This window comes from Antrostomus carolinensis, unplaced genomic scaffold (genome assembly GCF_000700745.2).
Source record: "Antrostomus carolinensis isolate BGI_N321 unplaced genomic scaffold, ASM70074v2 scaffold7413, whole genome shotgun sequence".
In the NCBI taxonomy this organism is placed as follows: domain Eukaryota; kingdom Metazoa; phylum Chordata; class Aves; order Caprimulgiformes; family Caprimulgidae; genus Antrostomus; species Antrostomus carolinensis.
In genome coordinates this window covers 25,606-50,320 of record NW_010305772.1, presented here as the reverse complement: position 1 = coordinate 50,320, position 24,715 = coordinate 25,606, and the positions used below count along the sequence as shown (strand labels likewise).

At 41.4% G+C, this 24,715-nt stretch overlaps 1 protein-coding gene across 1 annotated transcript in view; it reads right to left on the bottom strand.

The window, feature by feature from the left end:
- LOC104522546 (collagen alpha-1(XXII) chain-like) overlaps positions 1-24,715 on the bottom strand; it is a gene marked incomplete at its 5' end in the record, with an annotated part of 60,792 nt that overhangs the window by 12,718 nt on the left and 23,359 nt on the right. The window contains 14 exons of the mRNA XM_010164875.1: positions 803-856; positions 1,928-1,981; positions 2,943-2,987; positions 3,583-3,631; positions 4,689-4,742; positions 5,576-5,629; positions 8,013-8,066; positions 9,571-9,624; positions 10,456-10,509; positions 12,687-12,740; positions 12,946-13,059; positions 14,993-15,040; positions 15,488-15,532; positions 24,055-24,108. Of these exons, the coding sequence (XP_010163177.1) occupies positions 1,947-1,981; positions 2,943-2,987; positions 3,583-3,631; positions 4,689-4,742; positions 5,576-5,629; positions 8,013-8,066; positions 9,571-9,624; positions 10,456-10,509; positions 12,687-12,740; positions 12,946-13,059; positions 14,993-15,040; positions 15,488-15,532; positions 24,055-24,108 (714 nt within the window). The remainder of the gene's footprint in view (positions 1-802; positions 857-1,927; positions 1,982-2,942; positions 2,988-3,582; positions 3,632-4,688; positions 4,743-5,575; positions 5,630-8,012; positions 8,067-9,570; positions 9,625-10,455; positions 10,510-12,686; positions 12,741-12,945; positions 13,060-14,992; positions 15,041-15,487; positions 15,533-24,054; positions 24,109-24,715) is intronic.

Below are 24,715 nucleotides of genomic sequence, written 5' to 3'. Positions count from 1 at the left end.
TGCCGCTCCAGCTCCTGGCATTGCTGGCTGAATCCGCATTTTGCCCTGATTATGGAACATGTTGTAGAATCTGTTTCACTAGCAGGTCTTCCGAGAAAGAAAAGAAAACACTCATTGCAACATATTAAAGATGTGCTTAGGTTCAGCAACCGAGACCTGCATTCAAATTTGGAAAGGGTTGATTTTTAAGAGAGAATTGAAAAACCCATGAAATTAACAAAAGTAATTTCTCAGCCATCCCAAGTGACACTTTCTGAAATGTCAACTAAATTGCCATTTCTCCACTGAAGTTGCAATAAAACTCTATAGGAGTTCAATTAAGCAAATCTTCCCTAAATGTATGGTTTTTTTGGTTTTGGTTTGGTTTTGGGGTTTTTTTAAGAAAAAAATACAGAGACCATGACAAAAATGAATAGTAGCACAACTGGATTCCACATATGTCAAACTGGGCACCTGCAACTAGTGTCTGCCTTTGAAAACTTAGGCCATGTGAGAAGTGAGTAAGATGTCAGAGGCAGGACTGGAATATGAGCCTTGTGGACACTGCGGTCCTGGCAGAATCCATTGAAGGATTCTTCCCACTGAGTCAGCAACCATCACTCCATTGTACTATTCTAAGTTTTCATCAGTTTCTAGCAATATCATTCTGATTTGTCATTCTCAAAGTAGGCAAAATGTTTTAATGAAACATCACCTGAATCTTGCTTAAGACTCTTCTTCCAAAACAGAGTTCTGGACTGCAGAACATTCCCACTATACTCAACGTATCTCCAGAAATGGCTTGTCAGGGGAGAAAACTCACCGGTTGCCCTCTGAGTCCTCGAGGGCCTTGTGGTCCAATGGGACCAGTATCACCCTAAAATGAAGAAAAATATTCTGCTGAGTGATAAAGATCTGACATGGAGGCAAGCAAACAAGCATTTAAAAATGTTCCTACTAAATTACATTGTTCACATATTAGGGATTCCTACTAAATTACACTGTTCACATATTAGGGGGAAACAGCATTAAAAAAGTTTCACTACCCCCTTTCAGTTATGTATGAGGAACACTAGTATTTTGAATTTTAAACATCTGTCACTAAATGAAGTCTGATTACAGGCAGAAACCATTATTATCAGGTTATTTTAAAGTTGGATTTCTCAGAGACAGAGATTCTCTAGTATTTCTCAAGAACTAACTACTTTGTTCTCTCTTGAGGGAGGCTTGAAACTTGCTTCTACCTTCTCTGAGGGCTTCCCTTAGGCCTATCTTCCATTTCACTTTGTAGGGTACCATTTACAGCACAACAGTTTTCTAGTGATACGAGGGGGTGCAAATGAGAAGCCACTTCCCAAAGTCCCATGGCAATGGCACATCAGCCACTTGGTACATTGCTCAGCAGCTGCTGCAGGATCCCACGTCAGCTGCATTCTCCCAGGGCTTTGTTATGTGACTGCGTTTGACACTAATAATGTCAGAGGATCTGTTTGTACCATCTCCCTTTCCTCTGAGCAGCAGTGTCTTATTCCATAGGTATTTCATAGATTTAAGTGGAGCTCTGCACGCAGGAAGGTACAGCTTTTGCAGAGGAAGCGTGACAGAACCTGGCCCAGTGGGATCTGCAGAATGAAGCACTGCTTGGAGAGGGGTGGCAGAAAGCAGGTCCATGGCTACGCATCACAGCCTGGGATTCAAACAATTCAGCCTTCTCTGCTTTTCCAAGGATATAGCTGACATTTAAGTGTCAGCAGCTGAGCAATGACAAAGGCTCTCAAATTCTTTGTTACCTTAATGATCTTTGCACAAATCATTTCCTGTGCACCGCTGCAGTAATTCACCCTTTATTGCAGTTTCTGCAGCTCTTTTAGGTCAGGGTCACTGTGAATTAAAATCTTCATTTGTCAGGGAAAAGGAGATTAGTTTCTGCTCAAAATGGTACACTTACATCCTTCCCTGGTGGCCCCTCACGGCCAGCAGGACCAGTCGCACCTGGCTCCCCCTGCAATTCAGTAAAAAGGAAAGAGATATCAGCTCAAGGTCAAAGATGGACCAGTGACACCACTATAAGTTGTATGGAGTTTCTGCTATATTGGATTGAGCTCAGTGAAAACTTTTTAAAGCCAACAAGAGCCTCGTACATCATACATGACACATAGCTTACAAAAATAACTCAGAAGCATCTTCTGTAACTGATGCAAAAGGCAGTGCACTGCTCTCCAGCAGAACTTGCTAATGTTAGTGCAGTCACTGAAAAACACCAACCTATTCATGATACAGAAACTAACATAATGATGAAGAGGTGAGGAACTCCAGCACTGGATTTCTCATCCAAGCTCCTGCAAGCAGAGCATTTTATTTCCCTGTAAAAAGCCAAAATTAGGCTGAGGGTCATTCAGTTTTGTATTCTACTTTCTGCACTCAGGAGCTTTTGTACTGCATTGCTCAGAACTGAGAGGAGACCAACTTTTCAAGCAGGGCTTGAGTTTTGGGGTTTATGAACCAGAGGCAAATAAGTCAAAGGGCTAGAGACATTTCTACTCTAATTTCTGTAAGTTTTGTCTCTCAACTTACTTTGCACTTACGCATTTTTGGAGGAGAGCTGACACTTGTCCAACAAGTGCAGTAGGGTTCCTCACCTTGTACATTGGCATTTGTACCATATGGACGTGGTATGGAGGCACCCTTGAAACTTTCTCACAAAGGGTTATCTCAAAGGGAGCATCAGAGGACTTGGTTCTACCAGCTGCCTCACCTTACCTGAAAGCAGAACTCCAGCAGAGGGAATGAAGACAGCTGCTGTGATTTTATGCCATGGGTGTGACCCATGGAGTTGTGGTTGAAAACAATCATGTTAAACATGGACTTGTCATCACTTTTTACTTATTGTCTCAGAAAGGTCAACTTCTATTCACACAATCTTTCTCCAAAGAATCATCATCATTGTGGTACACATTACCTACCCGGGGACCTGGGGGACCTGTATCTCCTCTCTGTCCTTTGAAACCCTACAAGAGAGAATTAAATCAATAATTATCCATTACGCTGATGCATGAAACACTAAGAAAACTCTAACTTGAATGTATACTTAATGACCTTCCTGATTTTGCCTAAGATTACTTGGCAACTGGTCAGCATGGAGCTGCCATGTTCCAGGGAGTGATTAGGAAGGGCAACATCACAGGAAGAGCTTTCCATAGCTTCTTAGGCTGCAAGACCAAGACTGTAGTCCATGTAGTCCTGCTGTGACCAGCCAATAGATTATTTAACTTTAAATATTGTCTCCATCCTTTCAGAGGACATGTAACAGCACAAGGGCTACAGCTATGACCACGCCTTCTGGTAGAAGGGGTGTCATGAGGTTACGCGATTTAATTTCTAGGTAAGGGACCTACTCTTCTCCAAGCATGAAGGATTTGGAAATGCCTGTGTTTGATTTTTGTTGATTATTTATTTATTTAGTCATGACGTGATGATAACTCTCATCCAGGCCAGCTTTTTGGTTATATATCTGCATCAGTAAGGACTTCATCTGCCCAACAAATACTTCCCAGCTACAGGACAGAAGAGTGACTGGATTGAGCCCTTCAGAACAGCACCTACCGGTAAGCCTCTGGCACCCTCCTGGCCTGGGAGCCCTGGTTCTTTTTCCCTACGGGAAACAACCATGTACGTGTTATTGAGAGTCTTCAGTCCATCTCTCTGCTGTTGAAAACTCTTCCCACTCTTCTCCCTTAGATGTAATAGCACTGAGAACTGTGATTGCCCAGAGTTTCTCTAGCAACATTGGAATCTGAGCATGCAAGGAGGACAGTAGTGACAGACATTCCCACACATACCCCTACCTGCCCTGTCATGAATGCAGCCTTTGAGGCTGAAAGGCAGCTTACACCTTTGGATGGGTGTTTTAATGTCAGAGTGGTAATACCCATAACTCCACCACTACCTAGTCAGCACATACAAAATCATCATCTGCAAGTAGAAATCAGATGTTTTGACACAAGCACACAACTGCCTGAAGTTGCTGTGACAAGCCCTGCTTCACATACCAGTTGTCCTAAAGACTGGCAACTTGGCTTTTCACAGAACCACTAAATCCATTTCACAAATCACAGAAGGAGGCTAGAAACGCCAAGTACTGGAAGTACATTCTTCATATAACAAACACAGTTGCAAAGAATAAGAGTCACTGTGCAATTTATTAACATTTCCTTTTGGCTGACAACTTCACGGCTCAGCTTTTTCCCCTCAACAAACACAAGTACAGACTAAGTAGAGAAAATGAAATATATAACTTCTAATCTTGGACAACAGAACAGTCACAGCAATCCAGAAAAAGCTTCTTTAAAGACACTTTCTCTAAACTTTTTATGCCCCATAATATTCTACCTAAAAAATGGATCACTAGGTTTAATGTTACAAGACAACCTTATTTCTCTGCAATCTTTACGGTAGCTGTAAATGTGGAATCACTAAGTTTTAGTGTATTTATGGTAGCTGTAAAAGTAAAAGAACCCAGTTTCCTTTCAAGACTGCTAGTGTGTGACTTTTATAAATTGCTCAAGACAATACAGTCCTTCTGGTGTTAAAAAAAAGACACGCAAACAGGCTCCCTGCCCCCCTAAGGAGTCCATAGATAGGCAGCTCCAAAAGCAATAACTGGATGCAGGCTCTGATTGCCTGAGTGAAACAGTTTTAAATTACGTTACCGGTTCCCCAAGAGATCCTGGCTTGCCATCTTTGCCGTCATTCCCAGCAATGCCCTGTAAATGAAATGCAAAATAAAGTATAAGGAAGGAGTCAATAGGAAAGATTGGTGTGGTTTTTGTCAGTGTGAGTTTCACAGTGACAGCTCCACTTCATCACGGCATACTTAAGTTTGCCTAACCCTCCAAAAACTACCTTACTTCTAGAGCTCAGCCACAAACCTGTTCTTGCTACACCACTGTTAGAGCACAAACTGTTTCTTCCTTTCCCAATATGGCAAGTCTAAGGTGTTTCCTCCTTTTCAGCATGGCAAGCACTCCAACAATCTTAAAACAGGATTCTAAAACCAGCTGTTATAAATTATTATAAAGCTATTATCTTCATTCAGCCAGGCTACTTTACTCTAGAAATAGTTCTGGCCTTAACCCTATGACAGATTAAAAAAAAACAACAAAATGTTGTATTAATACAATTTCCAGAAGAGAAGAAAGATGCCCAAGATGCACTTGAATTTAAGTCAATGCAAAGGAATTCTTTCGACTGTGGATTCAGCTAGAGATGGTATTCCAGTCTATGAATTCTTCTACCCTTACACTGCAGCTATTACTTCGGTTTTGTGCTCTGTATAAGAGTACATCTGCCAAAGAATGAAGAAGCAGATGAGGAACAGACTTCTTTCATGTTGGTCATTAACACTTAGCTTTAAAGTTATTGAATACAGCATTCACACTGTCCTGAACCAAGGATATAGCATCAACATGGCAGGTACCATTACAGATCATGCATAGCTTCCAAAGCACCTAAAAAAATGTCACCTGTTTGTTTTACATGCCTGTGTGTTTGTGAACAGTTTAATTTATTCAATGAGAAGGAGCTGAATTGCACTCACTGGAAGTCCAGGCAGCCCTGGTGGGCCCTGTGGACCTGGAGGACCATCTTTACCCTGGAAAGAAAGCAGAAACACTGCTGTTCAGACAAGCTCCTCAGATGCTTCTACTAGATTAAGTTTTATCAAATGTAGAGTTTGACAAGGGACAACTGTGAGAAGCTCATCTTGCAGCCCATGTCACAAAGTGTACAAGGTTTCCTTGAATTCCTGCTAGTTTAAACTGGAAGGCTTTCTTTTCACATAAAATGTCCAGTATTAGTTGCAAGTTGTTAAAGACAGAGAAAACATTGAAATCACTGGTAATATTTTTCTGAAGCTTATTCATATTTAATATTTAATCCTTAACATCCTGCATAAGGTTTCCAGCCAGAAAGTAGATGTATATTTTATACCTATTATATGAGTAGTTATGAGAAGTGCCTTGCTGACAGTCCCAGGAAATCTCCTTAATCTACAGGAATGGACAACAGCATCCCAGCTCTTTCACAGTATTTCAACCTTGATCACCCATTTGAAATTGAATTTCAGCCAGCCTGTCCATGTAGCCCCTGATCTCTCTGCTGAGAGTGGTGTCTGATTTCATAACAGCCATCAGAAGGACCATCACTGTTCAATTATGATGAAATGGATCTGCAAAGACACTTTGCCCATTTTCACCCTGCTTTAGAAATTAATGACAGAATTACACAGTCTTAAACTTTTCCAGCTGAACAGCAGGTATTAGCATATGACCATGAGCCAGCACTGTGCCCTCATGGCCAGGAAGGCCAATGGCATCCTGGGGTGCATTAGAAGGGGCGTGGTTAGTAGGTCAAGAGAGGTTCTCCTCCCCCTCTACTCTGCCCTGGTGAGGCCACATCTGGAGTATTGTGTCCAGTTCTGGGCCCCACAGTTCAAGAAGGACAGGGAACTGCTTGAGAGAGTCCAGCACAGAGCCACCAAGATGATGAAGGGAGTGGAGCATCTCCCTTATGAGGAAAGGCTGAGGGAGCTGGTTCTCTTTAGCTTGGAGAAGAGGAGACTGAGGGGAGACCTCATTAATGTTTATAAATATATAAAGGGTGAGTGTCACAAGGATGGAGCCATGCTCTTCTCAGTGACAAGCAATGATAGGGCAAGGGGCAATGGGTGCAAGCTGGAACACAGGAGGTTCTGCTTAAACTTGAGAAGGAACTTCTTTACAGTGAGGGTGATGGAGCACTGGAACAGGCTGCCCAGGGAGGTTGTGGAGTCTCCTTCTCTGGAGACATTCAAAACCTGCCTGGACACCTTCCTGTGTGATCTCATTTAGGTTCCTGCTCAGGCAGGGGGATTGGACTAGATGATCTTTTTAAGTCCCTTCCAATCCCTGACATTCTGTGATTCTGTGATACTCAGGGAACGTTCATTTTTTTCCATTTCAGCCTGAAGTTAGCATCAGACTACCTGTCTCTCTCAAGGTTTTCTGATACATTACCATAAAGCAGCATCTGAACACCCTTCAAATGAAACAGCAATAGCAAAATTCTGCACAGACATCTCAAAGGTTACATCTGTACTAGTATTTGCAGTGGTGCCAGGGAATGGTCTCAGGCCCTGGCATCTGCCCTCAGCATAAGGCAGACATCAATCTGCTGGAGCGGTCCAGAGGAGGGCCACAAAAATTATCAGAGGGATGGAACATGTCTCCTACTAAAAAAGGCTGAGAGATTTGGGATTGTTCAGCCTGGAGAAGAGAAGGCTCCAGGGAGACCTTAACGTGGCCTTTTAATACTTAAAGAGGGTTTATAAGAAAGATAAAGGACGAAATTTTTAACAGGGCCTGTAGCAACTAGACTAGGGGAAATGGTTTTAAACTAAAAGAAGGGAGATTCAGACTAGATATAAGGAATAAATGTTTTACATTGAGGGTGGTGAAACACTGGCACAGGTTGCCCAGAGAGGGGGGAGAAGCCCCATCCCTGGAAACATTCAAGGTCAGGTTTGACAGGGCTCTGAGCAGGAGGGTTAGACAAGATGACCTTTCAATGTTCCTTCTAACCCAAACCATTCTATGATCTGAGATGTCTGTGCTGTGACATCCTTCAAAAAGTTGCTGTTTTCATTTTGACAATCCCCACACAAGTGTTAGTCTGGGTCACGAAACATCCTAACAGATTTAGTCATCCTGTTCTAGAGGCTAAGGGATGTTAATAGCAAGGACAGACAGACAAGAGTTACAAAAACCTGGACTAGATTATGCTTTGGCTGATTTGAAGTTCCAGTTGTTGAGTAAATAAAACTGCAGGAACAGAGTAATCTGTGTTTATTTGTGGGGGTCCTACTTGCAGGTGTAGATTTGTTTCAGGCTGAATAGCTTAGGGAGCTTTCAAAGGACATTGCATGATTTCCAGCTCAGCTTTACTTCAGAGCTAAATATAGGTGAAGCTAGTGGTGAAACACACAGCTTAGAGCTTACTATATCTCCTGGGTTTCCTGCTGGTCCTATTGGTCCTGGTGCCCCATCTGGTCCCTAAATAAAATAAAGCATAAACAACGTGAGTGATTAACACATTTTGTACATTTGTCAACACTCTCCCTGCCACAGCTGGCATCACTGAAGTCAGTCACTCAGTTCTGCATTCATTCCATCATTTCTTCATTCATCACAGAAAAGCAGTGCCAATCTCTGCATTCAATCAGTCTCCAAAGCCAGAAATAGTCCGATATTTGAGTGTGGTCCTGGCGCTTCCTACTTAAAATAGGGGACAATTAGGAAAAAGCCAATCTTGTGACAAAAACAGCTCTGAAGAACAGAAATTATTGGAGCAGTCTGAAGCACAATCTGTGGCAGGCAAATTCTGGAGCCATGAGTCAATGCAGACAGAGGAAAAAGTCAGCAAAAGTTGAAGAAAAAAAATACCTAAGGAAACATCAATTTTTGCTCTGATTTGACAGGATCAGTTTTATTTTGCCCATTTCCTTTGACTGTGAGACTATTCAGAGGGTCTCATAGGACATTTTTTAGAGTTTTAATCTTACTGGAATAAACCTATGGCTGTGGCAGTAAGGGGTTAATACAGACACAGTAAATGTGTCTGTGTTATTAGTTTATCCTAAAATAATGCTCACGGGAGTGCAAGTGACCCAGAAAGCAGATCCACGTTGGCAAAGTATTTAGCATCCTTTAGGCCATCATCTGAAAACTGAATTTTAATCTAATCGTAATTTCTGATACCTCCTGTCATCTAGTGAGTGCAATGTAAATTCAGCTTTGAAGAGACTGTGCTGATCCCCAGAACAGAGGAAGGCTGCACACCCTCAGCATGGCAAAGCCAAACTGCACTGTAAGCAGCAATATCAGTAGTGATGACTGTGGGCAAAGAAAAGTGGTTTGGAAAGAAAAGTCCTTCACTCAGGAGAAGTCCCAACTCTTGAAGGGTGGAAGTGGTGATATCACAAGCAGGAGAGCCAAGTTATTTCAGCCCTGATTCTGCACTGTCACCCCTTTTTAAATATGAAGAAGCAATAATTGTATTTGCAGAGTAGAGCCAGAAATGAGAAGGACTATGATGGAGAGGGACAAATGTAAGAGGACTTTTAATTCAAAAGTAATACAGGATATGTAAGTTGGAGAAAAATCCTGTCTCATACCACTGTGTAAAACTGAGAATTAAAATATTATTAGATCTGCTGGTTCTAGACTGACAACTTGATATGGCACATATAAGTAATAACCTCTACACATACTACCAAGTAGTCTCTGTGGAAGAGTCTTCATGATCATTGCCTTGCATAAAGAGAGCGACTGAAGCCTAGCATCAATTTACAGAATGAGTTGAAGCAATAAGTGAAAAGTGGCCGATGTATTAAATAGCACTTATCATGAGTGGGGAACTGTATAACACTCAGGGGACCATTATGAAATTGCAATGCATAGACAGGTGTGAATAGTCTATTCTTCCGTATGGAGCTTGCAACAAACTGTATTAGTAAGGAAAATATGGAAACATCTTTTTTGCAGTAGAGAAACTTACAGGGGGACCAGGGTTTCCAGGAGCCCCTGAGAAGCCAGGCATTCCAGGGTGGCCCTGAAGAATGGAAGAAGAGACTTTCTTTATGCATTATTCACACTATTCTCTATTTCTATAAAAGTTAACTGGTGATTGAACATTGTAAGGCAACACCAAAATAAGACAATACACAGAGAGATGGTTACAAGGAAATAAAGAACCATGGCTCTTTAAAGCAAAACCTCGGTGTTCAAAGCATGCACTTCAGCAATAAACATAAAGTTAAGGTGTACTTCTTTAAAATGTGTACTTCAGTCTATGTTATGGGAGATGAGAAGAGGTATGATGGAATTGTACGAAGTAGGAGATTAGGCAGGAAAACAAGCCTGTTTAAAATATCCTACAAATCTCATTGAAGAGGTGCTGATTTGCACCTTGAACTATTGACTCAGCCCTTGGCAAAATTAATTACGAAAATTTGCTCTAATTTTGACCATACTCCTCTTTCCTGTGGCACCTCAGTCCCGCCTAAAAGAGGTCATCCTTACATTCATCTTCTAGGACAAAGACTCTTTTTCAACCCAGGACACTTAACCTCCTAGATCTCCTGATCCAGGCATTACCTAGGGAAATGATTAAATGTTTGGTAACATAGGGAATCGAATGCATCCAATCTAGAGGTGAGGAAACAGATCATATGGGAAGGTTTTTATTGGACATGGGGGTGGAAGCCTGTGGAGGACTGGTACAGTTCCACTCTTTAGCATAGCCCATCTGAGGTTTATCAGTGATGAAAAGCTTCTTCTGCCTCTGAGAAGGATATTCCTACACCGACATCATGGGAGTTACTGTTGAAGGAACGAACACAGTGACAGCACTATTGGAAAGCACACTTTTTTTTTTTTTTACCTGTTCACCTTTTTCTCCTGCCTCCCCAGTCACACCACGGTCTCCTTTAGCACCCTAATAATGAAGAAAAGCCATTTAAAGTCACTTCGAGCCAGTATTGTATCAGCTTTTTGACTTGTTTCATAAAGCACTTGGACATTTTAGCATAAAACTCATAAATCAGGACTGAGTACTGCTTGCCCTCCTCTTAATTCTTCCCTAGACTTTCAATACCAATATTGGAGTCAAGAGTATATGTGATGAATGGTCTTTGAGCAGACTGATCGTAGTCCTTTTTTTTATGTTGTAGTCTCATGGACATGAAGACGACTTACATATTCTTAGAAAGTAGACAGGTTGTTAGGGACTTCACTAAATCAAATCTTGGTAAGGAATCATCTGGCCCAACAAAGGCATCCACAGCATGAGTTAGTAATCTCCTCTACCTTCAGGGACAGCAGCAATAAAAACAACATTTCTAATGTGCAGTTGGAAAATTTACACTCAGAAAGTTCCCCCACCTTTCTCTCTCTCTCTGTCCCAGAGACAACAGAACAGAGGCAGCGAACTCAGATGTAGATATCTGTATTATCAGTGCTTAAAGTAAGGGAAGACGAGTCTCACACAGTGAAAAATATTGAGATGATGGTGAACAAATTATGAACAATGCACAGAACACTAATGAATTGCTGTCCATGGAAATAATACTCTGATTTACCACATAAAACCTAGGAGACAAGTAGGGGAGGAAGGGTTGCTATTTATTAATTAAAAGAGGTCTAATTCATATTGCCAGAAGGCATGAAGCTGCTCATGACCAAAGATATGCAGTTCTACTGCTCTGTTTCAGAATGGGACCTAATACTAGTTTGGATGGTGTTGGTAAGGACAATATACTACATCTTCAAAAGTGCAGATCTCTTTGGGTCTTTCACTGTAAGGATCCTCCTAATGTACTTAGAAAGGAGTCATGAAGACTGTCTTTGTGTTTGTATCTTCTTAGAGGTCTTAAAATGTTTTCTTTTAACATTTGCAAAGTCTGTGAATCTACCTTTTTACTGAACAACACTTAAGACTATTTATCAATCACTTTCTATTTTATGCACACGTACAGTTTAAAATTGTCCCTGTTACTTCACCTAAACATTCAATCTTGCTGCCCAAATCTCTGCTTTGTCATAGCATATAAGAAAGCAGCAGATGTGGTACGTCTCAGACTGCTTGGCATTTCTGCCAGTGACTGCCTTTACAGGTTACTAATTCTTTTGTTAATTTTATCCTGGAACATAATTTCATTTTGATCAACCCTATATTTACTTTTGAGACTTTACTGCTCTCCCCACCACACTTTTAATTGCAAGATATGAAATTAATTCATGAATCTCTATTAGCTTGTCTTACAGTCTAATAAGTGCAAATACAAAGATGTTAAAATAGCAGAAGCTGGTTTAACACTAGTTCAGTAATGGAGGGAAGTCTGGAAGAAAATGTGGTCCATCATGAAATCACCTTATCTCTCCCTCTACTGATTTGTTTTAATTTATTTCACATTAGACAGTGGCAAAGGTTTTGATTGTGACCAGGCACAGGCATTGTGAGCAGACTGATGACAGACCTTTTCATGGGAAATGCTTGAAATGTGACATTACTAGAATCCTTCAGATATGGGAAGTTTTATGTTGGGCTAAACCGTTAGGCAGAAGCATACAGGTGAAACAAGGAGTTCTTCCTATAGCGTCTTTCAGGAAACATGCAGAGTCTGTGGATAAACCCACCATGGCAGATGGTGTATATGGAGCCCAGCAACCCACCGCATCACCCTTAATTTAAGTGATTCAAGCATATAGGATTCAAAGAGGAAAGGAACAGGTAGGGTGGCTACTGCTAAGGCTTTAATTTCTTCCTCACCTGATCTGGATTGAAACTTACTCTCAAGACCTTATCTGTCATCCAAACACCAATGTAATGAAATTCAACATCAAGAATGAGGCCCTTCATGTGTGTGTGTGTGAGATCCCTGCAAAGGGATGGCAGAAGACAGTGTTTAAGTGAATCAGTGTTCATGTAAGGAGCTGTTCAGTTCTGTGTGCATGTGCATGTGACACTCCAGTGAACTTCCAGTACAGGGCCCACCCAACAGGCCAGTCCTAACTCTTTACACAGAGATGAATGCCACTAAGATCCTACTTCAGCCAGTGTACAAACTAGTCAAAAATTAGTTTTCATTAGACAGTTCAAGAAAACCAACCAACCTTTGGGCCATCCAGCCCAGGTGGACCTGCAGGACCTCTAGGACCAGCATTCCCCTGAAATGCAGAAGAGGTAGAGGCAAACACTAGTTTAATCCATTTACTCCACAGACATCTAGAAAAGATTCAGTAGGTTGTTGATGGGGAAAAAAAACCCAAAACAAAAAAAACCCAAATAAAAAAACCCAACCATCTAAAAATATTGTAAGATAAACAAGATTACACTACATCCAAGGCATGGTCACTTCCCCAGCTCGCTTACCATTTTCCCATCCTGGCCATCTCTACCTGGTGGTCCTCGAAGTCCTTTATCACCTTTGAAACCTGGGATGCCTGGCAGTCCTGGTGGGCCAGGAGGGCATTCACTGCACACGTCCTAGGAGAGAACATAGAGAAATAAATTAGCAATAGAGTGAAAGCACTTAGCATTCCCTACAGACACCCATTATGAATGCAGTAGTGTGGTGCTAATGTAATACGTAGGCCTTTGCAGCTGGACCACACTGGGTAGGATCTGGGTTACTTTGCCTTACAGAACTGAAATGAGGGCAGCGTGGAGCAGAGTGAGGGTCATCATCTGAGCTCACACATGCTCCCATGGGGAGTTTCCTATCAGTTCTAGTTGGAGAGGTCCTAACTGATCATCCACGGTCAAGAAACCAAGGAAAAGCTCTTCCTAATGGGGAGGTCAGAGAGCTGCAAAGCAAAACTACCAAGAACAACCGTGTTTTGAAGCTACAAGACTACTAGAAAACTGTATCTACACCACTTTGAAAGAGTTTGGTTACTGCGCTCAGAGGGCAGATTGCTAGGGAAAACCCAGGTGCAGTGCAATGTCAGAAAGGGTATTCTGCAAGGGAAACTGTACTCAGCAGCTAGTATGGCCAAGAAGAACTCATTCAACAGAGTTCATGAAGACCAAGTGTATGTCATAGCGTCGTGGTCAAATTCTGTCATGAAGAATTACTACCTCCCTCCTTCCAAAACTCTTTGAAGTATCATCTCAGTAGTCTTTACATTTCTACTATCCTCAGGAAATGAAATACCATGGATATGACATTTCCAATTCAAAGGCAGACTCCTTTCAGCAAAAAGGGAGTGAATCCTGCCTACAAGGGAGAGCATAGCACAACAGACAGATCATCAGGCTGAGAGCTAGGAGACGTTGCACCAACACCCAAATCTGTCAATGATCCATTGCAAAATTGTGGAGTAAACTGTCTAAGTCTCAGTCCCTATTTGGGTATTTATCTACTTACAATATAAGAGTTCGAGAAACACCCAGACCATAGAGCTCTAATTTCATCGGGGATTTCAAGGTGCTGCTTTATAGAGATCTGTACCAAGTGTGGAGTGAAAAAATAACAAGCAGACAGAATACCCAAGGCATGTGAGTGTGTTTAAGCATAACATAATCAAAGGAAAAAAACAAAGGAACTTCAAAATGACATCTGTACCCAAGACTCAGTCTCTTGTTCTTGTTCTGATCAGAAATCCCAAACAATACCATACAGTGAAATATCCAGAAAAATGCTTAGCTCCATAAGAAAGACAGCTCTTCAATGAAGTCACTTCGTAGTAGCAATCTTAAAAGGGTCCTTTTGTTAATGGGGTTGGTAAAAAAAGGTAATTTTTTAGTTTCTTTTAATCAATAAGAAAGGATTTTTTTCCATGTCCCAAGACTGCTTAAAAATCTCCCAACTCAGCCCATGCAAATCTGTACAGATTTTGCAGTCAACACCTATCAAATGCTGACGTATTTCCCAGACAACTCTCTACATGGAGAGTAAAAGCAGACAGACAGATCATCACTTTTGAAAGAGGGGTGCATCTGGGGTTAATTACCTACATCCTTTTAGATGCACTCGGCAAACTGACTTTGCACCCACAGTTCGAAACTACTCCAGTCACTGTTGAAGGCATATGTGAAAAATTAGACATTTTATTAAAATGGTTTTGTTTCTGGTGTAGGTAATACAACTTGACAATGTTTATTTCTCCTTGGGAATGCAGGTCTCAGAAAGAGCTGAAAAACTCTCAGAGCTTTTGTAACAAACACCATGTTATAAAGATCTTTGTAGGTCATTTCACTGCTGGGGATGGTCAAAAGCCATTGGATTTTGTTTTCCAGCATGTACTCTAGTGTCCCAACACCAGTGCAAGTAGGAGATCTGCAAGTTTCAAGCTTTGACAGAGTGTTTAAAGGAACCTTTTGCACTTGTAGTTCAGACACCTTCCCATCACAAAGTATTAGAAAGGTCTGAATCAAACATACAGATAAACTCCTGCCATCATCAAAGGCTGATTACCTTTACTAAGAGATTTATGTCCTCTGGAGAGAGCAGGGGTGAGGAACCCTGTGGAATGAGAAATTCATTATCTCAGGCAATTTTAAAAGGCATCAAAATATAAAAAATTTTCCTGAACATGCTTATGGATACTCATTGTTTTCCCTTGCCCTGCCTAGGACTCACTGGGACAAACATGTACTTCCTGCTTTACATTATCAATGCACTTCATCAGACCTGAGACAAGTTCTTGCTGAGGGTACTGCACAGTGGTGCTAAGAAAATGCCTTTAAAATTTTGGTTTTTATTTACATGCAGGAGACCCAGTTACTTCCATACTGTTCCAAAGCCATCATGGATATTTTTATCATAACCCCTTAGTGGTTCTTAGTGTTTTTCCAGTTGCTCTGCTGGGAAAAGCAGCAATGGAAATGCACTGAAGTGCACTTCTGAGGTGAAGTGCACAGGTGAAAACTGAGTTAACAGAAAGATGTAATACAGAGTGAGGTCACATACTGGTTTTCCAGGAGGTCCTCTTTCCCCTGGATTTCCAGGTAGACCCTATAGATAAAAAGAAAGAAAAAATCGTGAAATTATCATACAATAACCTTCTGGGTGCTCCCACACTCTGCTGACTGCTTTGAATTAGCACACATTTTACTTTCTGCCACTGAGCACCGCTGCTTCTTGCATGGGACAAACAGTAAACTCCTTTAAATGTCTACAACTTCAACATCCTCCGAACTCCTCCTAAATCTCACTTATCTACCACGTGACCTTGTTAAATTCATTTGAGCCTCGCAAAGACTGAAATTGCTTTCATTTGTCTTCTGGTCACAGGAACTTCTGGTCACAGTTCACCAGGAACAGTTCACTATGAACTGCAATAGTGTGAAAGTTGAAGCTTTAAATCCCTGAAGACACCTGTAACATGTAAAATCAAGACCTTGCTTTGCATGAGCCTTGCAAACAAGTCCCTTGCACCTGAAACAGCAATGAGCCTTTTTGTTTGTTTGTTTGTGTGGGTGTACTGGTATCAGTTTTCATGAGATGAAGGTATAGAAATGGCCAGCATCCTTAGAAATTAAGGTCCAGCAAATAATGGTCTGGAAAAGGGACCCTCTCCCTCCAGCAATGGGCATCTCTTGCCTGTCATTAGCAAGTTATTAGTTTGTTAAAAAGAAACACAAAAAAAAACCAAAAACAAAAACCCTAAAGATTTGTTTTTTTATCTTTGCATAAAGTAATGCTCATATGGGAAACCAAATGTTTTAAACAGGACAGTTGATCAGTGTCCAGATGGTGACAGAAATCCACATTGCAAGGATCCCAGTGGTGTTTTAAGATGGATCGGGTGCGATTTCACCAAACCATTCTCTGCTGAATTCCTGTACCCAGCTGGCCCATCACCCTGTGTCATCACTCAAGTATATGCATGTTCTAGCCATATTGAGTACCTTAAAAAACATACAAAATATCTTGTAACTATCTTCACCACATAGAAAAGGCTGTCCTACATGACCATATTTGCATCTGCAGGAACAGTTTCTACTGACCATTTAAAAGCATCTTATCTGTGTTCAGCTTTGTTGAGTCTGCAGCAGGACCCACCTGGAGAGATCTCTGGGATGGTGTCAGATTCCCCATCCAGGATGTTAATCAACACACTGAAGATACAAGGAATGGTTTTCAATCAATCTAGGCTCAGCAGGGGCTACCTAAGAGACTCTCTGAGACTATCCAAAATTTCCACTTACAAAGTTACTTTAAAAATTAGTCAAACGCTTTGCCAGGAAGGGGACTAGGTCTCCTGTCAATCATTTTATCTCAGGCTGGTCCTTGTTTCCAATCAGTTCATTGCATTATTTCTGCAGACAACCAGCTAGGGAGTTACTTGGCTACCTGGAGATTAATAGTTTGAGCGCACTGTGTGCACACAGGCAAAGTTGTGATATTCTGCTACACCATAGTTATAGCTATAGAGCAAACTTGAATTTCATCCTTGTACCTCACTTATAATTTAATCCCATACCTCTTGCTAGAGGAGAGAAAAAATGGAAAAATATATTAATTGTTCTTTCTCTATGTCCACATTAAACACGTCTGGGTGAACAACAACCCTTTAGTTACCTTGGCTTTCTAAGAGATGAACACTAAACACAAACTGAAGTGGAGCTAAAGTGGAACTGAAGTAGTACTGCAGTCCATGGATGAAAACTTCTTTCCTGAGGAACTAAACTTTCTGCAGGTGAGAAGCGAGAAGATAAGGTGTGAACTCCTTCACTCCTTCTTAGCTCATAATTCCTCACAAATGTCCTTCTGGGGAATTGAGTAAATATAAGAAAATATTATAACCATTCATAGTTTTGCTTCTTCCACAGAGCGGCAACATGAATGTAGAAGATTGTGGAATGTTCCCAAAGTCCCTTCTCTTTCACAGATGCTAAATATCAGGTCATGCTTTTGGCATCCTCTCCACTGAGGTCCTCAACCACTTCTGCAAGTAGGAAAAGGGATGCCTAAATAACAATTACACACATCTTATATTCCCAGACCTACTTTGTTCACACAAAAACACAGCACTTGCTTGAAGGAGTGCAATGCAAAGAAAAGACTTGAGCCATGAGAATCACCCTGGATCAGAAAGTAACACAGAAAAGATAATTCAGAAATGTCTTGACTATTAACATAGCTATAAATAAACTATTTCCACCCTAGGGCTTGTGGACAGTCTTTTGCTTAGAGATCTGAAACATGATATGGTACTAGCAGTGGAATTTGAGCATTTAAAGGAGATTTATTTAACAAAGAATATAGGAAAAAGACTTCTTAGTTATGAGAAAAAACACACAAGAAGGGAGTGACTAAAACTGAAATACTGGGAAAGATTTAAGCATGGGTGTGATATCCACATGGTATCAGATTGCCTTGAGACAAAAAGGGGTGGACCTATCTTCTTGAAGTCTGTACTTGTGGAGCTTGTGATGTCTTTAACAGGATGCAAATAAGCCAGGATAAGAAATTAAGCTACGTGCCATGGCTGACAATCTGAAAACCACTTAATCCCCTGGAGAAGTAAAACAGTTGAAAGGTACAAAACTGCAAAAAGAGAGTGTCCTTTGAAGAATGCTTGTCTGACTGAAACGAACAAACCAGATGTAGGGTAACTGCACTTCAGCATGTTGCATTATCAGAGAACAGGCGACTGGAAGCAGAGTCCAAAGTAGAGGGAAGATTGCTGGACGATAGAGGCCTGGAGTCAGAAAAAGCTGACAACAAGGGCCAAGCTGCAAACATTGCTCAGTGCAGAATAAAAATGCCAGGAGGAAGGCACAGAGGGTATAAATGCATCTGACAAGCTGACTAACAGGGGAGAAAACTGGAAAAGAGAAGGCCAGATTTTTTTTATTTTTTTTAATTTTTTTTTTAAAGGAACTTAAAAGTCTGCCCAAAAAGCTGCATGGCACTGAAAAGAAATGCTGCTAATGTGATGTGTGAACATGCACAGACCCAAATAACAGCCAGTGTTGGAAAGCTCATAAAGTTTAAGCACTTTCAGGAGTTTGCAGCCAACAATGGCTGGCATGAAGTACAATAACCGATGAGGGTGTAGAGAGGTGGGGTCAGTCTCTTCTCCCAGGAAACAAGTGACAGGACAAGAGGAAATGGTCTCAAGTTGTGCTGAAGGCAGTTGAGATTGGATGTGAGGAAGAATTTCTTTCCTGAAAGGGGTCTCAGGCATTGAAAGTGGAGTCCCCATCCCTGGAGGGACTGAAGAGTTGTGTAGACATAGTGCTGAGGGACATCAGTTAGTCGGTGACTTGTTAGTGTGAGGTTAATTATTGGACTTGATGATCTTAAAGGTCATTTCCAATTGAGGCAATTCCGTGATTCCGTCATTCTATGGGTGGTACAGCATAGCAGTGCAGGAAAAAGATGCCAGCAATTAAGAGGTATCAAACACAGGATCCAGAGTACTCTACTGGCCTGCAAAATCTGACACACAGGAATGGTCCCTAACTTGGAAATGATGGAAGCCGTGTAGATGACACTCTGATAATGATGCTCAGGTAAGTGATATATGTGAAAATAAAAGAAAGGCAAAGCGTATAAGGAAACCAGTCACACAGGCTTATGGTGGGGCAGTTCTATTACAAGACTGAAAATTAAACTTGAAATGCAATAGCTTAAATAGATTGTAAGTCCCAAGAATAAAAACCCAATAGGAGGTTTAATAAGTGTACTCTTGTTTTGGGTGTATGTACCCCAAAACAAACACAAAGGCTTCTTTGAACTCTTCTTCTAACTGTATTGGAGAATCAACCCCAGAACAGAAAAATGCTTTTCAGATCCAGTAGCAGTAATACATGCATACACAAAGTTTTTGTAATTATGAAAATAAATGCAGGGGAAGATTAACTTCCTGGTAATACTGGTACTTAGTTATCATGAAAAATTAACATAATTATAAAGTGATTAATTCAGTGTTTATGTTAATTAAAATTATCATAACCAAAATATAGAAAAAGCCTATTAAATGGGTGCCCTCACTGCTTATAGTAGTACAAGAGAATTTCTCATTCAGATTGTTTTCTAATCGAAGGGAACTAAGTAGGTATGTCAAACAGAAACATTTTATCTCTCAGCAGACAGAGAGAGGAGAGTGGATGCTTCCCAAAAAATGTGTAGTGTAAGAGTATTTGGCCAGAGAATGTCTGCTCCTTTAGGGGTATCTGGTCAAGGACCTTTTTCAGCACAACAAGGGAAAATAAGGAGGAATCCATAAATATGAACATACAGGGACAAAAACCTGACCGACAAATCAGGGAGGTAGTGATGGGAACCAAACCTGGACAGTCACAGTAATTGATGAAGGCATGTGGGAGTGTGAGAAGGTTTAGTCCAGCAAGGATATTTGATCTGAGACCTTGTCAATTTGGAAACTAAGGTAAAAGGAGGAAATCAGAAACAAAATATACCAAGACACAGACCTAACAAGAAACAAACTTTGCCACTCACACTGATTGATGGCCTATCAAGAAACCACAAGCTGCACTTCCAGGAAGATCATCCTGGAGGTTACAAGTGGTAAGACTGTAAACCCGGGGGACCCTGATCTGGGAAGGATGCAGGAACTGATAGAGCTGTGGAGATGCAGAGGGGATGTGCAGGGGAAGGGAGAGCAGAGAAGAACAAACACGGGGGTGGACAGAAAAGGGTATAAAAGGCCAGTCATGCATGAAATGGAGCTGGTCTGGCTGAGCACTTGTGCACTTGTCTGGCTGAGCCCTGCACCTGATCACTGTAGTTTGTCCTATCATCTTGTATCCTCTTATTAAACCTTTTCTTAACTATCTCCCTGCATAACATGTACTGCAAGGACTAAGTGCCAGCTACTGGCGAGACCTGTATGTGTGTGTGAGTGAAAATTGGTGCCAGCTACTGGAGTCAGACCAGGGGTGTAGCCTCTCTACGGGAGTGAGTGGAGGGGTCTTTAACCTCCAGCCACTGGGGCTGGAATGGTTTCTGTTCCCAAAACCACCTATTGGGGTGACCAGCATGACAAAGGTGAGTGAGGGGTTCCACATCAGTGGTTGGCATGGGACCACAGGTCACAGCTCATGTGCATGGTGCCAGATGAGATGAGGTGAGTGTCTGTATCTTCACCAGTCCTGGTGTGTATGTGTAGTGGGGGATGTATTCATCAGAAAACTTCAATCTGTACCAGCTGACAAGTAGGAGGACTTGGTTCCAGGCTGGGGTATCAGGTGGGTGGGGGTACCTGCTGGTATGCCCATTGGGAACCGTGACTGTGGAGTACATGAGGAACAAATGTATGAGTGTTGCATGTTTGCAGCAAGCAGCAGGCTGGACCAAGAGGCAAGAAGGGCACCTGTGGGGTGGGTAAGGGTGTCTGGGATCTGGGAAGGGATGCCAGGACAGAGGGGCTGTGCCAGTGCTCAAAGGATCTGCAAATATCAGTGTGCTTGTGAACCTAGAGAGTGGTGTGTGTGTGTATGCCACCACTAGTGACCTGTCTCTGCCAGTTGAAGAGAAGGAGGGAGTCTGTCCTTATGATGTACGTGCGTACTATATGGAGGTGCTGTTGAAGGCAGCACCTTGTCTGTGGCTATCTGTGTGATCAGTCATGTCAGTGTCCTCTCTCTCTGTGTGTCCATGTCTGTATCTCTGGGATTCATGCACAGCTTTGTTACTACTGGTTGAAGCTGTAAACAGGAAAGCAGCAGCTGCATCCCTCCACCTGGGCAGAGACCCTGGGAATTGGTCGAGAGAGGTCAGACAGGAGGGACGTGGTCTGGAGTAACTGGAGGACATAGCCATGCTCATGACATCACTTAACATGTAGAAATATTTTTTGTAACTCTCAGAATATGAGATTGGCCAGTTTCTCTGAAAGAGGGTACGTAAGGCTACGCTTTTTAAAAACTCAATACAGGAATACTGCTAGCTTAAAATGTGATTTTTTTTTTTTATTTTTTTTTCCCCCAAAAGTAAGTGCAAGCAATATGAGGGCATGAAGTAGGTACAATATGTAGTAGTCCTGTCATGGAACAAATTAGTCCCACTATAGGGTAGAGAAGGAAAAAAAGAAAAAGACCAAAGACCACAGAAAAGACTAGCACTTTTCAGGTTTTAAGAATTGGAGACTTAGTTAATTGGGTGGGGGGAGGAGGGGAAGAAGCAGATTTAAAGACATTAAAATAATATATATAAAACAAGACAATATGTCCCAGCTTTGTCCCAGAATAAGAGAATCTGTAGGGATTTACGGACATAGTAAACACTAGAGGACAAATAAACACCAAGCCTTTTGCTAAGAGGAACAGAACAAAGCCAAACCAGCACTACTGTACTGTAAACTTAGACAAGGATTTTCAAAACCTGAATTTTAATAAAACCAGACGGTGTCCTGAGAACTTGTGGTATTTGACTGAGTTGCCAATAGATGTTTCAAAAGGTGACCTTGGGAAGTGCAATTGCAAAAAACATGGCACATGCTTTTAGGGCACTAGAAAGAAGCTGGAATGTAGTTGTGTAAGAAACCCAATCTATTCACCTGTAGGAGATAATTCTGGACAAAGTTATTGCAAAAGAAGTACTGACTCTTTCATCTCCTCAAATACAGCCGTAAATCTGATTTGCAGTATCAGGGAATACAACAACTTAAAGCAGACTCTTCCAAGAGCATCTGATGAGTCTGCAACTGAAAAAAAAAATAATTCTGAGAACCTAACATATGTAAATGTGATTTAGAAGAATTTTTCAGACTAAGAAAAAAAAAAACAGAACACATTTGCAAAGGCCACAGCAAAAAAACAAGACATTGAGGCAACTCATTAAGGCTTGAATGTCTTGGGAGTTGCATGGCAAATTCATATTAGCAATTCAAATTGGAGCTCTCCTAAATGATGACATACTGTTTAAACACAACAGAGTACAAAAATGGGCATGCTTCAAAGAATACAGGAAGACTACACTGATATACAAGAGTGCAAAAGCAGAACAAAAAATCCTTTGTACTATTCATAAATGAAAGTGGAGATCGAGAAACTGTAAATGCATGATCTTGTCAAAATAGGTATCCCTGCTGTTATACCAAAAAATGCTGTAATGTGCCCTGTAATTATGTTTACACTTCCTGAAATACAGGTAGAATTGCTTAACAGGTGATCAACCAGAATTCAGAGAGGTCCTAAAAGACATACTGAGTGCAAACAAAACAGTTAGTGTAGTGAACGTGTTTTTTAAGTGCCATAAGGAATGGTTCTGTTTGGGCAATTTTCTGTGGGGGAAAGGAAAGATGTAAAGACTGTAGTACTGCCTCTCCAAGAGCTGACCTGTCAATGCTGATCTAAGTAGAGCCAGAAAGAGACTCAGAAAAGCTGGCTCTGGCACTCTTCTCACACAACACACTTGTAATAAACCCATCTATTGTATCTCCTGTTTAAAACCTCTTATTTAAAAGTCTCAAACATCTGAGACAAGTTGAAGAGATCTAAGGGCAGTCAGCAGGACACAATCAATCCTAAATCTGTGGTTGCTCAAGGACACAGGGTGATGGAGGCAAAGGAACATTTCTACTATCATGGGCTGTGGGGGAATACCCTGGCCATAATAATTTGTCTTGTGACAAAATGGGCAGGAAGAAAACTAGACCTTCTTCTCCAAACACTGCAGGAGGAAAGGAGATCCATTCCATAGGGAAGTACACTCTTTAGGCCAGAAGATGTATGTCAGTAAAGCCACACGGTTGAAAATCGCTTGCCATGGACTTTGTGAAAACTGGTACCCATTTCATACATGGTAGCTTCATACAAAGCTGTGTTGAGAAGGAGAGTTACAGAAGGCCACTGCCCACTTCCCACAGTGTTACCTCAACAGGCACAAATACAAAGATCAAGCCTTTCAAAATCTTCAGAGCTTCCTTGCTGGTTTTCCTCCAGGACTGGTTTCCACATCACAGAGCTGGCTGACAAGCAGCGAAAAAACCCCAACACTCCTGTTTCTGGTTCAACACTGTGACAAAGTCAGGCAGCGAGAAGGGTCAGCTTTCCAGCTGGGCGTCTGCCACATTTCTCTCTATCCCTCAGATCCTTGATTCACCCACTGAGACAGCGGCAGTGAGGACAATGGACCAAAAGGTTAAAATGTCATCTCTCATGCACAATAGTAGCAGCAAAATGAACTCACAAAGAGCTTTTTAAGAGCTCTGTCCCTGTTTTCATAGAAATATTACAGGTTACTTATCTCAGTGGCTTCTAAGAAGTTCCTAGGCAGCTTAACAATCATCCTTTTTCCTGTGTGGGATCATTCCCCAGTGTATGCTTCCAAGTTCCTTCTCAAGTGTCATTTTAAAATGGGTCAGTGCTAATCCACTGATTTCCTTGAGAAAACCCTCCTTAACCTGTTTCCCCCCCTAACTTGTAAGAGCTCTGCTTCTGTGAATCACCTCCCTTTGACCATCCTAGTAACCCTCAATGACTGTGTTTGAGGATGAGCACAATTTTTAAGGAGTGAGTATTGGCATATTTCTTGAGGATTTACACTTTTATTTTACTTACATCCTGGCCAGGAGGTCCCTGTGGTCCGGGGATACCAGGTACACCACGGGGACCCTGGTACGGAGAGAACAAATTCAATAATGTGAATAGTACTCATGAAGTACCGCTTAGCTGAAGAAATCCTCAACTTAATTGTTATGGGGGTAAAAATTAACTAGCAGTTAAATAACTATGAGAAAGTTTAAGGAAAAAAAAACATCAAATCTCACATTGCATTGTCATAATATGTCATCTCTGTGCCTCAAGGGACTTGACACGCATCACTAAAGTCAAGCCTCACATACCTTGATTGGAAAGGTAATAATGACTATTTATAGGAGGCAAGTTTATGAACATGACTGAGCACAAGACTGTAGAGGAGAAAAGAAGGTCCAGCTCCTCAGAGCCAAGTTAGTACACTGGCTGTCATGCTGGAAATTCATGCTAGTGTGTACTGAAACCATGGTACATGGTTATTTGTTTCACACCAATGAATTTCATCCTTGTAAAATTGCATGTTGAGGAATTGAGTGTGTTTAGGGAATACTGAAATGTAGGGTCTTCTGTAAGATTGAACTAAGAAAAATGTTTAAAAAATGGTTTATTAAAAACCTTTGAGTCCTTGGCTGTAAGGCATAGCAGTATGCCTTGAATTACGTGCCTTGAAATACTTTTTCTGAAT